Here is a 15,083-nt window from a genome sequence, read left to right on the forward strand (position 1 = left end):
CTGGTGCAATCGGAAAGCTCTGTACCTCCTTCCTGGCAAAATTTCGGACCAGCATATATCTAAACATCTCCCCCTGCCCCAACGCATTTTTCTCCCCCAACTCCTCCAACTTTGCAAACTAGCCTCCCAGAAACAAATACTTTAATACCCGAACTCCCCTCCACCTATCATGTGTAACAATTCTTCACTCTCCCGATGGTGCTGCCCCTCCTCACCACCTACCTCCCCCATGCCCCCCCCCTACTCCACCACTACCACGTCCCCCCTCCCTCCGGTCCCCTCAGTGATCCTCAGTGTTCTTGGCCCTCCGAGCTCTACCACTAGGTCTCGGTGTGTCCCCAGGATGCACATCAGATGTGGAGGCAGCCAGCTTTTTACCTCGTTCCATGATCTTCGATGCTCCTGTTAGGTGTCCTCTGAGGTCTCTGAACCCGAGAGCCCCTGCTCACTTGTGGACGACACGTGCAGAGCCATGCCACTTTGTCATAGATCATAGAATTTACTGTGCAGAATGAGGCCATTCGGCCCATCATGTTTGCACAGGCCCTTAGAAAGAGCAGCAGACTTAAGCTTAAGCCCACGCCTTCACCCTATCCCAGTAACCCCACCTAACCTTTTGGGCACTAAGATGCAATTTAGAATGTCCAATTCACCTAACCTGCACATCTTTGGGCTGTGGGAGGAAATCAGAGCACCCGGAGGAAACCCACGACGAGGAAGTGCAAACTCCACACAGTCAGTCACCCAAGGCCGGAATTGAACCCAGGTCCCAGGAGCAGTGAGGCAGCAGTGGCAACCACTGTGCACCCGTGCCGCGTCCCGTGTGCTGAGTTTAAGAGACGGTCTCATCATAGGGGTGGAACTCGGGGGAGCTGGTGGCCACCATTGCCACTAAATGGGACGGCTCCGGATTGGCACCCAGCATCCTCTCCTCCCGCTCTGTGCCCATAAGGCCCTGGGGTTCACCTTGGGATGGCTGGTTCGAGCCCCGGCTGCCCCTGCGTCATCTGGCCCTGCCAGCCCTGGCCGCTCCCCAATGTCTGCACCATCGTGTTGATGCTTTCGGCAATGCTCCTCAGTGACTGCAGCACCTCGGCAATGTCCACCTGTGACTGGGACAAGCCTCACAGCGCATCAGCCATTCCCATCCGAGAATGGGACATGTCCTGCAGAACCTTGTCAGGGTCGGCCTGGTACTGGATGACATCCCGCAGTGAGTCGGACACTCTACCGAGTCCCCCGACACTCTTCACAAACCAAAAGGGGTCTCACTCAATGAATGTGCAGCTGGTGTGGAACCATGAGCTGCATATCATGCACACGTCTGCGCCCGATACACAGGCAATGTGCATGACGTCTTCATCCTGACAACTTTGAGGCACAGTCCCCTGGGTGACAGGGGACATCCGGTGCGGTCATGGCTGATGGTGCCTATCTGGAAGCCACAGACCAACATAAAGACCCGCTACAACGATGTCCATGCAGCGACCAGGGACATGATCGAGTGGTGCTTCGGCATCCTGAAGATTTGGTTCAAATGCCTGGACCGATCTGGAGCATCTGGAGTGGTGGCCTGCTGCATCTTTCACAACATCACGCAGCAGAGGGGCGATATGCTGGAGGAGGAGAATGAATGGCATGCCTCGTCCAATGTGGGCCAAGGTGGGCAGGGCATGGAGCGGGCTTGCACAGGAGGCCGCACAACATGTGTGCCAAGGCCGTCATGCACAGGACGCTCTAATCCTGTCCTGACTAAGGGGCCTGGTCGATGGCACAAACATCACATCCCACCCCGACACCCCACCCCCTCCCCCTGACCACCTCCTCCCATGACCATCCTCCCTGTACCATCACTTCCCGCCCCCTGCAATCCCCTCCGTGATTCCTACCTGCCTCACTGTGGGATGCGAGCCCTGGGTTGGCGGTCACATGGGATAGAGAATAATCACGACCCGCTCTGCGATGAGCTCTAGTGCTCTGCATCGTTTGACAACATTTGACTCCTGCCCACGGTTGCAATTTGCACCGTCCACCTGGGTGATCCCTGCATGCGAGCTGGCAATTCCATCACATGGTCTCATCGAACCCTTAGGGTGGCTAAGGTGGGGACGGGATGCAGAGGGTGGTTGGGGTTGAGAGAGAGGGGACGGGATATGGCGTACCAGGGCAACGTGCAATGTCTGATCTCGGGGCCCTGACCCATGCCCACTTCCAACATCCGCCCATCTTCCCCCAACTCCCCCCCCCCCCCCAAGCCCCCCCCCCCCCCCCCCCCTAGCGCAGCATCTGCAGCCAGCCCAAGCCAGCCAATCCCTCACACCCTTCTGAAAGAGCACCGAGGCAGTTTGGAACTTTTATCCACAGTGACTGGCTTTTGTCCGGTTCCAGTGTCCTGTTCCTCTTGCATGGTACCTAGTGGTCAGAGGCCAAACACATTTAATACATTTAATGCCTATATACACCACGACAGCTGGCTGTTCACCCTCCCCCTTTAGAATGTCATGCAGCTGCTCTGAGACATCCGGGAGGCAACATACCTTCCTGGAGTCTCATTTGCGTCCGCAGAAATGCCTGTCTACCCCCCTTACAATCAAATCCCCTATCACTATCGGGCTGTCACTCTTTTTCCTGCCCTCCTGCGCAGCAGAACCAGCCACGGTGCCATAAACCTGGATACTGTTACCTTTCCCTGGTGAGCCATCTCCCTCAACAGTATCCAAATTGGTATTTCTGTTTTGGAGGGAGATGACCGCAGGGTGCTCCTGCACTGCCTTCCTACACTTTCTGTGTATGATGGTCACCCATTTCCTAGCTCCTGTTTTTGAAAACACACCATTATTCTTAGAATTCCCCCAAAACCAAAAAAGGGTCGATATTCTAAATGGTGAACAGGGATTCTCAGTCCCTGACTCCGATGCAGGCTTCGGTGGGTGCCATTCAGGTCAAACTATATTTTCAAGTTATCCCCCGGTATAACCCATACCTTCACCGAAGATTTTATCTACTTACCACTTAGTAGCATCGATGTCCTGGGTCCTGCATTGCTAAGTAAGTAACGTAGACTTTCAGGAATAAACCACTTTTTCAGGTTAAGTAAAGTTATTTTATTATTATATTTTTTCTTTTAAAAGCTGCAAACACTTTCTTTACAGAAAGGTAAAAAGATCTTGCTTCTGGATCCTTCCTGTTGGTTGAAGGGACCTTCAGGCCCACCTTGACACTCAATCTTCTTTAAATTCTGGTCTTCTTGGGATGTATTCGCTGGTTAGCTCTGTTGCTGTCTTGCCGATCCATGTACTGAGCTATAAGAGCTAACTCTGCTAGCTATCTCTAAGCTGACTCTGACTCCTGTTTAAATTCTAGTCTTCCTTAACTGTTTAAACTCGGCTGCTTGCCTTATCTTTCCCATGACCGAGCTCTCTCTCTCTCTCTCTCTCTCTGAGTTCTCCTCCCCTTCTCTCCTGTTGCTGTTTCTCTGTGCTCTGTTGTTGTTGCTGCTGCTCCCTGGGTTTATATTCTCTTTCTAACAATTATTAAGTTTTTAGAGCCTTATTGTAAATTAACTTATTTCCCTTTGATTGTTAAAAAGTATTTTTGATGTAAACATTTGAATACAACTAATTATTCATTTTGGACATAACGTCACCTCAGATCTGATTACATTATCCTTTGTGATGTTCAAAGTTCCTTTGGTTTCAATAGGTGTTACTTCCACTTCTGTGCTTTCAAATCGCTTAATTTTCCAATTGTCCCCAGCTCATAACTTTGCCTTTGATTTTGACTTTAAATTGTGTCTCCCGTAGACAGGTCGTCTCCAATTTTCTTTTAATTGACTTGATGTTCGTAGAATTTTACACTTTAGAATTGACACCAAATTCGACTGAGCATCTTCCATCCTTTCCAGCTGTTTATTAAGAGTTTATTTCAATTAAGGTGTGAGACTTTGCTTTTAGCTGTATGCTAAAATTTAACTTGGTTATGACTTGAAAGACCTGCCTGTTTTAAACATTCGTCACTTAATTCAATTGAAACTCTCCTCCATGCCTTTCCAGATGCTTCCTGAGATAGTTACATTCCATGAGGGTGTGAGCCATTGTTTTAGCTTACCACATGAAACCTGTGTGTTTGATAAGCCTGCTTGTGAGCAAGAATCTGCATTTTATAATCCTGCTCTTTGCAGCTGCTATTAACCTTTTGTGGGATCTTTCCCTGTATCCTCTCAGACCAGATATTGCCAGACTTCCATATTTCAAATGACACATTTTTCTGTATTTTCAAGAACACTCCCTCAGTACTCTTTGCCTGCAGTGTGACCAACTCGCTAAACGTGCTATCCACGACTTCCTCAGCATTGCGGATGCTCTAAAGTGAGTCCATCTGCAGCTCCAGCGCCGTCAAGCAGTCTAAAGGAACTGCAGCTGGACACACTTCTTGCACGTGAAGGAGCCCGGGACAGTGGACGTGTCCCTGAACACCCACATCGCACAAGAGGAGCATGACACGGGTCTGGGATCTTCTGACATGTCGTAAACCTTAGGTTAACTTATACAACTACAATGCCAAAAAACAACAACAAAAAATAGATAAATGAAATGGAAAGAAAAACTTACCAGATAGATTCAATTGTGCCAGGTCCCCTCTTGGCCAATCTAATCACAGCCCTCCTTTGATGCCGCTCTTCCCAGTCTAAACCTCAGATTCACCGTTTACCCACTTACCTTCCCAAGATGCCGTCAGTCCAACCACTCGTCTCCGCTCCGCTCCGCTCCTGAAAAGCCAGAAGAAAGAAAACAAAACAAAAGGGAAAAAGCACCTCCTCCCACTCTGCACCGAATTACCACCCTGCTCCAAATGACCAAGTTCCAATCCTCACTCGGACTCTCTCACTCACTCAGGCTGGTATGCTTGGTGAACCTGTGTTACTACTTTGAACATCTCTCAGTGTATCGGATAATGTTGTGTCACTGTTTTGAATGTTGTTCTGTATATTGAAGTCTGACTCTTCCAATGTTTGTGTTGGTTCAGGTTAATAGAGGTCTTCACTAACACCATCGCCTTGCTGTTCTTGAGCTGGTTCTTTTGTTTTCAATAGTGCCTGACGATTTTGTTTCAAAATCTGTCCTTGTTCTGTCATTACTGTGTATGATCTTGGACCTGCCTCTTGTAGGACAGTAGCTTTTCTAGACCATCCATCAGGATCCTCAATCCTTACAACATCGCTTGGTAACAAAGGTTTAGGACTCCTGGTTGTTCTATCATAGTATGCCTTCTATTTTTGCTTCTGAGATTCCAGTTTACGTCTTAACTTTTTGTTTTGCCTTGTCTTTGTGTGGAATGGCAAAATGGTACGGAGCTTGCGATTCATCAGTAACTCTGCAAGTGACAAACTACAGCTTAAAGGTGAAGTTCTATAATTCAGTAGAGCTAGATATGGATCAGTTTTGCTGTCCATAGCCTTTTTTAATAGCTGCTTTATTATTTGAACTCCGCTTTACCATTCAATGTGGGTATAATGAACTCGAAGTAACGTGTTCAAAATCATTTTATATGCAAACTCTTGCCGTTCTTTGCAATTAAAACATGGGTTATTATCACTCACCACAGTTTAGGTGTGCCATATCTTGCAAACATTGATTTTTTACGTATTATCACACAACTTGCTGAGGTGCTTGACAGAAGGGCTATTTATGGAAAATTTGAAAAATAGTCAACGCCTATCATATATTCGTTGCCATTGAGGTAGAAAAAATCCATTCCAACTTTTTGCTACGGAGCTGATTTGATTTGATTTATTATTGTCACATGTATTAGTATACTGTGAAAAGTACTGTTTCTTATAACAATAAAAATAATCGCTTATTGTCATAAGTACACGATTATTATTATTATAAGAAACAATACTTTGCAATATTCTTGCATGCTGTACAGACAACGCATACCCTACATAGGGAAGGAAGGAGAGACTGCAGAATATAATGTTACAGTCATAGCTAGGGTGTAGAGAAAAGATCAACTTAATACGAGGTAGGTCCATTCAAAAGTCTGATGGCAGTAGGGAAGAAGCTGTTCTTGAGTCGGTTGGTAATTCAGCTATGTTCATTGGTTCTTTTGCGTGCTGGTGCTGATACCTTTGACAGCTTTCACATTTCTCTCTCATGTCTTGTATATCCTCATTTATACCAGGTCAATACACAGTATCTCTGGCTCTCCGTTTGCACTTCTCAATCCCACGATGACCCTCACAAATTTGTTTTAGCAAATCACTACATCGCGACTGCGGAATTACAATTCCTTCTTGCTTTAATAGTAGCCCATTTACTACACTTAGCTCAGATCTGATTTCATGATATTTTGTGCATGAACCTTTAGGCCAACCATTATTAAGATTTTGTATTACCATCTGCAACACCTCATCTTTTGCTGTCTCTTCGATAATTTGTTTCGACTTTGCATCTGATATCGGCAGTGCATCAGTGATCATGTCTATGTGAGCCTGTACATCCTCTCCAGTAGAGGTGACATCGTGTGCTGTTGGAGCTCTGAATAATGCACCTGCTACTACTATATGTTTGCCAGGCGTGTATATCAACTCAAAGTCGTATCTTTGAAGTTTCATCATGAGATGCTGTATTCGTAGAATGTCTCTGAGACACAGACTCTCATCCTTAGGCTGAGAGATTGGGAATGAGCTTCCCAATGAAGCTGATCATGCCCATTATTCATAGGACTCCTTTTTTATCCGTGGGTCGGGGCATGTTTAGTATGGTATTAATCTACATTTCATCTGGCACTATTCCGTGAACAGAAAGCTTGTCGCCAAGGAATGTAATCTCCTGTACTCCAAACTGACATTTGGCCTTATTGAGCCTCAGCCCATTCAGTCTGATGCTTTGTAAGACATTGATCAGTCTGTCATTGTGTTCCTCTAAGGTGGAACCCCACACAATGATGTTGTTTACATAGACCCAGACTCCCTCAGTGCCTGCAATGATTTGTTCCATAGCTCTGTGGAATATCTTGGATGCAGATATAATGCCAAAGGGCATTCGAAGAAAGCAATATCTGCCAAAAGGAGTATCGAATGTGCAGTACTTGGTACTTTCTTGATCAAGCTTGAGCTGCCAGAATCCCTGCGATGCATCAAATTTAGAAAAATATTTCGCACCAGACATCTCACTTGTGATCTCTTCTCTCTTTGGAATTTGAGGACGCTCCCTTTTAATGTTTGCGTTGCAGAAGGAGGCCATTTGGCCCATCGAATCTGCACTGGCCCTTGGAAAGAGCACCCCACTTAAGCCCCACACCTCCCTTCTATCCCGGTAACCCTAGTAACCCCACTTAACCTTATTGGACACTAAGGACAATTTAGCATGGCCAATCCACCTAACCTACATATCTTTGGACTGTGGGAGGAAACCAGAGCACCCGGAGGAAACCCACACAAACACAGGGAGAACGTGCAGACTCCGTACAGACACTAACCCAAGCCGGGAATCGAACCTGGGACCCTGGCGCTGTTAAGCAACTGTCATTACCACTGTGCTACCGTACTGCGCTCAAGGGGTCTCGCACAACTGGATTGCCAATTATTCTTTTCTCTTTACACAATACCCAATCTAGGTTGGCCTGTTCTCTCCTTGGTTCCTCAAAGTATTGGCCCAGAAAACCATCCTATATACACTCCAGGAATTCCTCCTTTTTTTTAATATAATTTTTATTGGAATTTTTTACAGAAAATATAAAACATAACGACAAACAATGAAATGCAACAAAATAACCCATAATAACTGTAACACCCCCAGACTGTATCGACGCATGTATCCCATCCCCCCAACCCCAATGAACAACAAAAGAACTTAAAAATAATTTTAAATTAAATAAACAAACATAGTCATCGTCCGCGCCCCCCCCCCCCCCCCACCTTTTCCCCCCCCCCTCCCCCCCCCCCCCCCCCTCCCGCCCCGGGTTGCTGCTGCTACTGTCCCCGTACCCTATCGTTGAGCCAGAAAGTCGAGAAAAAGTTGCCACCACCTAAAGAACCCTTGTACCGACCCTCTCAGGGCGACCCTCTCGCCCGTTCCCCATGGCGATAACGCCTCTCCTCTACCCCCCCCGGCCCACACCAGCTCCTTCCTGGCCATTCCAGCAGCAACCCGGTATCCCCCCCCCCCCCCCCCCACCCCCCCAAGCTAGGACCCCTCCTAGCCGCGACGCACCCTCCATGGTACTTCCGTGAGTCAGCTGACTTCTGCTGACCCGGCAGCTCCTGACAAAACCCATCTCCTCCCGGCATGGGTCATCCCCCTCTTGCCACACCTCCTTGGCACCGCTTCAGCGCGGGAAAAAAAAACAGTAGAGGCCACGCCCCCACCTCCAGCTCCGCCCCCCTGCCCCACAGCGCAGACAACCAGAGGAAAGCCCGCGCTTTCACACGGCCACACCCCACCCTTCTGACTCAGCTCCTCAAAATACAGTTTCACCCCAACCCCAGGCCCCGTACAGAAGAGAACATATAAAGCACATACCCCCAACGTTCCCCACATACCCCACACCCATACCCAACAGACAAACCCACACGGAAACAGAGCAAAAAGAAAACCAGCATTAAAAAAAACACGTGTCAAAATTGAAGAACAGCAACGGCCATAGTGTGTCCCCAGACCCTAGTTCGAGTCCAGCTTCTCCGCTTGTACAAAGGCCCACGCCTCCTCCGGGGACTCAAAGTAGTGGTGCCTGTCCTTATATGTCACCCACAGACGCGCAGGCTGCAGCATTCCAAATCTGACCTGCTTGGCATGCAGCACCGCCTTTGTCCGGTTGAACCCGGCCCGCCGCTTTGCCACCTCCGCACTCCAGTCCTGGTAGATTCGCACTACCGAATTCTCCCACTTGCTGCTCCTCTCTTTCTTGGCCCAGCGCAGCACACACTCCCGGTCACTAAATCGATGGAACCACACGAGCACCGCCCGCGGGGGTTCATTTGCCTTAGGCCTCCTGGCCAGCACTCTGTGAGCTCCCTCAAGCTCCAGGGGGAAATGGAAGGACCCCGCTCCCATCAACGAGCTCAACATCGTGGTCACGTACGACGGGAGATCCGACCCCTCCAGCCCCTCCGCCAGGCCCAGGATCCTCAAATTCTTTCGCCTCGTGCGAACGTCCAGCTCCTTCAAGCGGTCTTGCCACTTTTTGTGAAGTGCCTCGCGCAACTCCACTTTCCCCACGAGGACCACGGCCTCCTCCTCCCGCTCAGCGGCCTGCTGCTGCAACTCCCAAATGGACACCTGCTGGGCCGCCTGGGCCCCAAGCAGCTTGTTGATAGTCGCATTCAGGGAGTACAGCAACTCAGCCTTCAGCTCCGCAAAACAGTGCAGAAGAGAGGCCTGCTGCTCCTGCGCCCACTTCCACCAGTCCTCGGGTGTTCCGCCGGCCGCCATTTTGTCCTTCTTCCCCCGCTTTTCTTGGGGAGCTGCTGCAGCTTTTTCCTTTGCCCCACTCCGGGTGAGCACCATAAATTATGGGGAATGCTCCTCTAGACACCTTCCCCCACCGGGATTCGTCGAGACAGCGCCGTTTGGGGACCTCAAATCGGCCCAAAAGTCCTTAAGTAGCAGGAGCTGCGGTGCAGCTTAGCTCCGCATAGCCGCAACTGGAAGTCTCCAAAGCCGATTTTCTGACCGCTTCACTCCTAGTCCAGGCCATCCACCGGTGGAGAATCTGAGAAGGAGCGTTCCCACACGGGGAAAAGTCCAAACAGCACCACTATGAGCCCTTAAAAGAGCCCCAAAGTCCGAAAATAGTGGAAGCCACTGAACGTGCGGCTTAGCTCCGCATCGCCGCTACCGGAAGTCCGTCTCCGCTTCTTCAATGGCCTTGGTGAGATCTTTTCACAGTTCTTCCCTCTGCTGCTAGAATTCAGCTTTCATAAAGGCCCTCAAGTCAGCTTGAGACCTCTAAGCTGGCCCTTCCCCCGCTTGCATGCTTGCAGAGGCTTTTGTTTGCTGCTGCTTCAGACAAATCTTGCACTGTTTCTGAGGGTCTGATAACCAAGAAACATACTATTCCTGGGGGAAAGTACTCCTCGAACATTCACCTACGCCTTTTCATCGAAATTCCAACCCGTGTTGCTTAAAAAAGAGCTCTTTTCTGTAACCTTAGGCAGGAGCTGCCTCTGTGTGATCACTCACTCCATGATGCACACCGGAAGTCCCAGGAATTCCTCCTTTACGGTATTGTGACTGATTTTATTTGCCCAATCTATATGCAGATTAAAGTCACCCGTAATTACAGGTCCTTTATCACTTGCATCTCTAATTTCCTGTTTAAGTGTCATTCCCAACATCAATACTGCAGTTTGGAGGCCTATATACAACCTCCACTAGTGTTTTTTGCCCCTTAGTTTTTCTCAGCTCTCCCTATAAAGAATCTACATTGTCGGAATATCTTTCCTCGCTATTGCGTTAATTTCCTCTTTAACCATCAATGCAACTCCACCGCCTTTTTCTTTTTGTCTGCCCTTCCTAAATAATGAATACTCCTGCATATTCAATTCCCTCCCTTGGTCACCCTGCAGCCATGTCTCTGTAATCCCTACCTTTTACTCTTTTTCATCCATTTGCACGATTAATTCATCCACTTTATTGCAAATGCTCCGCGCATTAAGGCACAGAACCTTAAGGCTAGTCTTTTTAACATTACTTGTCCCATTCCTACTATTTTTCACTGTCACCCTGTTTGATTTTGGCCTTTGATTTCTCTGCCTATCACTTTCCTTATTCTCCTTTCTGTCTTTTGTTCTTGTACTTGATTCCCCCTCCTCTAAATTGATTGATTTGCAGCAGTGGGATTTGAACCCATGTCTCCAGAGTATTAGCCCATGTCACTAGACTACTAATCCAGTGATATTACTATGCCACCAACACTCAGACAAATTCCAAGATGCCACTTACTGCAATTGTTAAGATAAGAGCTACATTGGATATGGAAAGCAAAAAGCAAAAGGCACACATGTCAAATCATCAAGGTGGCTTCTGTTTACAAGTTATTGCTTGGCCATTTAAGTGAAAAATGTAACCTGCAACATAGGGTAATTCTGATTGTGAGAGTGTGGTGAGTTGATGTTAAAACTATTACTGTAATTTCCTCTATTACTTTCCCCTTGAGCTGGCATTGTGCTTTCAATATAATTAGCATTGAAAGTTTATGCTTGTGTTCAAAATATGTTTGCAAAAGTAACACAGTGTATCAGTGGCCAAGGCACTAAAGTCCATTCCTCTGTAATCAGTGCTAAATTATATAAATGGATGAATAATTATAAAATTGGATCTTTCGTTGCAGATCTGTATCATTCAAAAGATGATGAAGACAAATTTCGATTGATGTTTTTGTGCCTAAAGGTCAGACTTCCCAGGAAAGGGACAAATTGGTTTCAGTTTGTTGTGACGCAACCTCAGGATATGAGCCAAGATGAAACTGCAGAATACTGGTTTGCAATGTCGCAGGAAAAGTGAGTTCATAAATAGGAATAGATTTCTCTTAAGGAAGTCAAAAACCTGTTGGTTATGTTCTTCCACACCTAACTATCAAATGTTAAATAATAGGTTGGTTATGCTGGTTGCGTTCACTTATGTATGATATAAATCACGTAAAGCTATGCCAGCAGTTGCATACTACATATTTATATCCTGCAAAATGTTTACATAATGGTTTAACGCAAATGTAAAGTTTGGAAAGAAAAAGAAGAATTTGATGATGAATAAAAATAAGAGGCAGGATTCTCCGTCTCGCCAGCCATGTTTTATAGCGTGGCGCACCCCCACTGGTAGCAGGATTCTCCATTCCCGCAGCCGGCCAATAGGATTTCCCATTGTAGCCACCCCCACGCCATCGGGAAACCCGCAGGTGTGGTTGCGCTGCCAACGGAGCGGAGGATCCCGCTGACAGAAAATCCTGCACAAGATATTTCTGGTGAGCCATGCGGTGTGATCTACCAGAGGATATGGCAGGAAAGTAGAGTTAAGGCCACAATCAGATCTGCCATGATCTTATTGAATGACAGATCTGGCTCAATGGGCTGAATGGCCCCCTCCTGCTCCTATTTCTTATGTTCTGTCTGCTGTTTTGACTCTCATTTAGTCAATTGTTGCTTTTTGAATGGTATTTGCACTCCGGCTGCCGATATTTCTCCCTTCTCCACAGAAATCATTGACTCTGTTGAAAAGTATAGGTGCTGCCTGCACTTCACTATCTCAACATATGAGTGTTCTGCATGTGTGACTCTTGGTATCCAGTGTTGGCAGGTTATTTACCATGGGGATGTCATTACAGTTGAGCCCAATCCTTTTCTTATCTGCCATGCGTATAGCTACAACACAGAATCTTCAGCTGCAGAGTTTCTGGATAATTCTTCCAGCCTGTCGCGTGAATAGGCCGGGTGTCACTCATGGGACTTTCCTGGTCTGTGTGCCGTACTGACGACAGAGAAATTGCCCAGGAAGTTTCAACTTTCAATGGACAATTATCCTGAGTTAGAGTGGGAGACTTTGGATGGTTCTGACTTACTTAGCAGAACAGTTAAAAGTTAGAAGGATTAAACCAGTTCTAACTCCAACAAGACCTGACCTAGCCCCCCCCACCCACCCACCCCCGCACTCCCGGACTAACAGCTCCCCTCCGACCACCTGACTAACCCCCACCAACAACTATGCCATCAACTGCTCCCAAACCCTGCAACTACTCCCCCCCCCCCCCCCCCCCCCCTCTGAAACCCTCGGCCACCTGTTGCTTTGCCCATTCTTACCTCATCTGACAAACCTAACTTCTCTCTGAAGCTTATCAAAGTGGCTTTGATACGTTAAACCTCTGGAATATGGCAGTTATAGTTGTAAAAGGAGGAGCATGGTTTGGCTTCTCTCGACGCTCCTACCCTACAAAGGAAGGACTCCAGGAGCAAGTATGCTCCACATTTCTCAGGAGGCCTGGTGGAAGAAATGCGGAACACTGGTGCAAGGTATGTAAGTAGGAGCGGAGTGGCCATCTGACAGTGATTACCACTCCTCAGAGGATTCGGGCCATGTTTTTGTGATTGAAAGTAGTGCAAGTATTTAACTTCTGCTACCCGGATTCAAGCCCACCCTGGAATGATTAGGTAAATGTCTCATGGGTGGCTGTTAACCCAGTTCCTGTTTTGTGGGGCCCATAATCAAAAAACATGACAATGCCAAATTGGAAGTTTCACTCAGATCCCAGCCCATTATAACCTGCCTCATCTTCATGATTTCAATGGAGTGAAAATCAAACACGTTTAACAACTTCCGCCTATTTCAGTTTCCCAGGGAAAGGAGATTGAGGAATAAAATATTTTGTCTTTTTTAAACTTATATTGCTCGAGCTTGATGTAGTCACTTTGATATTGCAAAACAAATAGTTATTATCATAAAAACGTTAAACTTGCACAATGAACATTAATCTTTCTAAAGCAGTGACAAAGGACATATTTATCAGAAAAGCTCAGTGGATAAGTTTGTTACCTGACTTGCCTCCAGTAGATCAAAGTTTACCTTTGTTACCTTGACGCTGCCTTTATTTTCTTAGCCGTAAATGTGGCCAATTGAACAATGCCAAGAAAACCTTAAAAAATACTGTTTTCTCCCCTCCAAACACTCGCACTTCATCCAAATTACCGAACTTCAGGGGTGACCCTAGACAGTGAGCATATTGACAACCCTGGGAAATGTTTTGCTTCTCACAGGGAAACCAGTTGTTGCACTCAAATCTCTGTCTCAACAGTGATCCGTGTGATGAATGGAGGAATTTCATGTGGACGTGATCTACGTGAATGGGAACAGAGTCGCGTAGCCCACACGATAAGCCGGGTGTTTCCTGGCGCTCGGAGTGCCGAGAAACACCACGCTATCGAATGGCCATTCGGGTAGATTGGGGGCCTCAGAGGGGATGGAAGAAATCATGAGGAAAAGTGAGATGTTTGTGGTCCAGACGAGGGGACAGGAGAGGCGATTGGGGGAGCTGCCATTTCGATTAGTCGGGGGAAGCTTTCGGTACCCAGGCATTCAAGTGGCGTGGGAATGGGACCAGCTGCATAAATTAAATCTGGCCCGACTAGTAGACCAAACGAATGACGATTTTCAGAGATGGGATGTGCTTCCGTTGTCACTGGCTGGGAGGGTACAGACAGTGAAGGTGACGGTCCTCCCGAGATTCCTGTTTGTATTTCAGTGTCTCCCCATCTTTATTCCGCGATCCTTTTTTAAACGGGTCAACAAAGTGATCAGTGGCTTTGTTTGGGAGGGCAAGACCCCGCAGGTAAGGAAGGTAATACTGAGCGGAGTCGGGGGGGAGGGCGGGCTGGCGCTGCCAAATTTTAGTAACTATTACTGGGTGGCGAATAGAGCCATGATCAGGAAGTGGATGGTGGGGGAGGGGTTGGCATGGGAGCGTATGGAGGCGGCATCATTCAAGGGCACCAGTATGGGGGCATTGGTAACGGCGCCTCTGCCGTTCCTGTCGGCACAGTACTCCACCAGCCCCATGGTGGGGGCGGCCCTGAGAGTCTAGGGGCAATAGCGGAGACATGTGGGAGCAGATGGAGCATCGGTCTGGTCCCCAATCTGTAATAATCACCGGTTTGCCCCGGGAAGTATGGATGGGGGTTCCGGACATGGCAGATAGCAGGGATTGAGAGGACGGGGGATATGTTTATAGAGGGGAGCTTTCCGAGGATGAGTGCGCTGGAGGTGAAGTTTGGGTTGGCAAGGGGAAACAAATTCAGGTACCTGCAGGTGCGGGACATCTTGGGCAGAATTCTCCGCTCCCGTGAAAAATCGGGAAGGCCGTCGTGAACTCGGCCGAGTTTCACGACGGCCTCGGAGGCCACTCCTCTCACCTTATTCACTACCACCCGGGGGGGCAGGAGCGGTGCTCCGTAACTCTCGGCCGCCGGGCCTTGACGCTTGCATCAAGGCGTCGCGCCGAGAATGACGCGACGGCGGCGCCTAAGTGAGGTCAGCCACGCATGCGCAGGCTGGGCGGCTCCAACCCGCGCATGCGCGGCTGCGTCACGACGCGGC

General features: G+C 48.1%; 1 protein-coding gene across 9 annotated transcripts in view; it reads left to right on the top strand.

Annotated features, from left to right (window-relative positions):
* Positions 1–15,083, top strand: part of si:ch211-15d5.11 (nuclear receptor coactivator 7) — a 211,452-nt gene that overhangs the window by 136,982 nt on the left and 59,387 nt on the right. For all 9 annotated transcript variants that reach the window (XM_038796508.1, XM_038796519.1, XM_038796536.1 and 6 more), the window contains one exon: positions 11,335–11,503. In XM_038796508.1, coding sequence (XP_038652436.1) covers positions 11,335–11,503 — 169 coding nt within the window. The remainder of the gene's footprint in view (positions 1–11,334; positions 11,504–15,083) is intronic.

Source organism: Scyliorhinus canicula, chromosome 1 (genome assembly GCF_902713615.1).
Source record: "Scyliorhinus canicula chromosome 1, sScyCan1.1, whole genome shotgun sequence".
In the NCBI taxonomy this organism is placed as follows: Eukaryota; Metazoa; Chordata; class Chondrichthyes; order Carcharhiniformes; family Scyliorhinidae; genus Scyliorhinus; species Scyliorhinus canicula.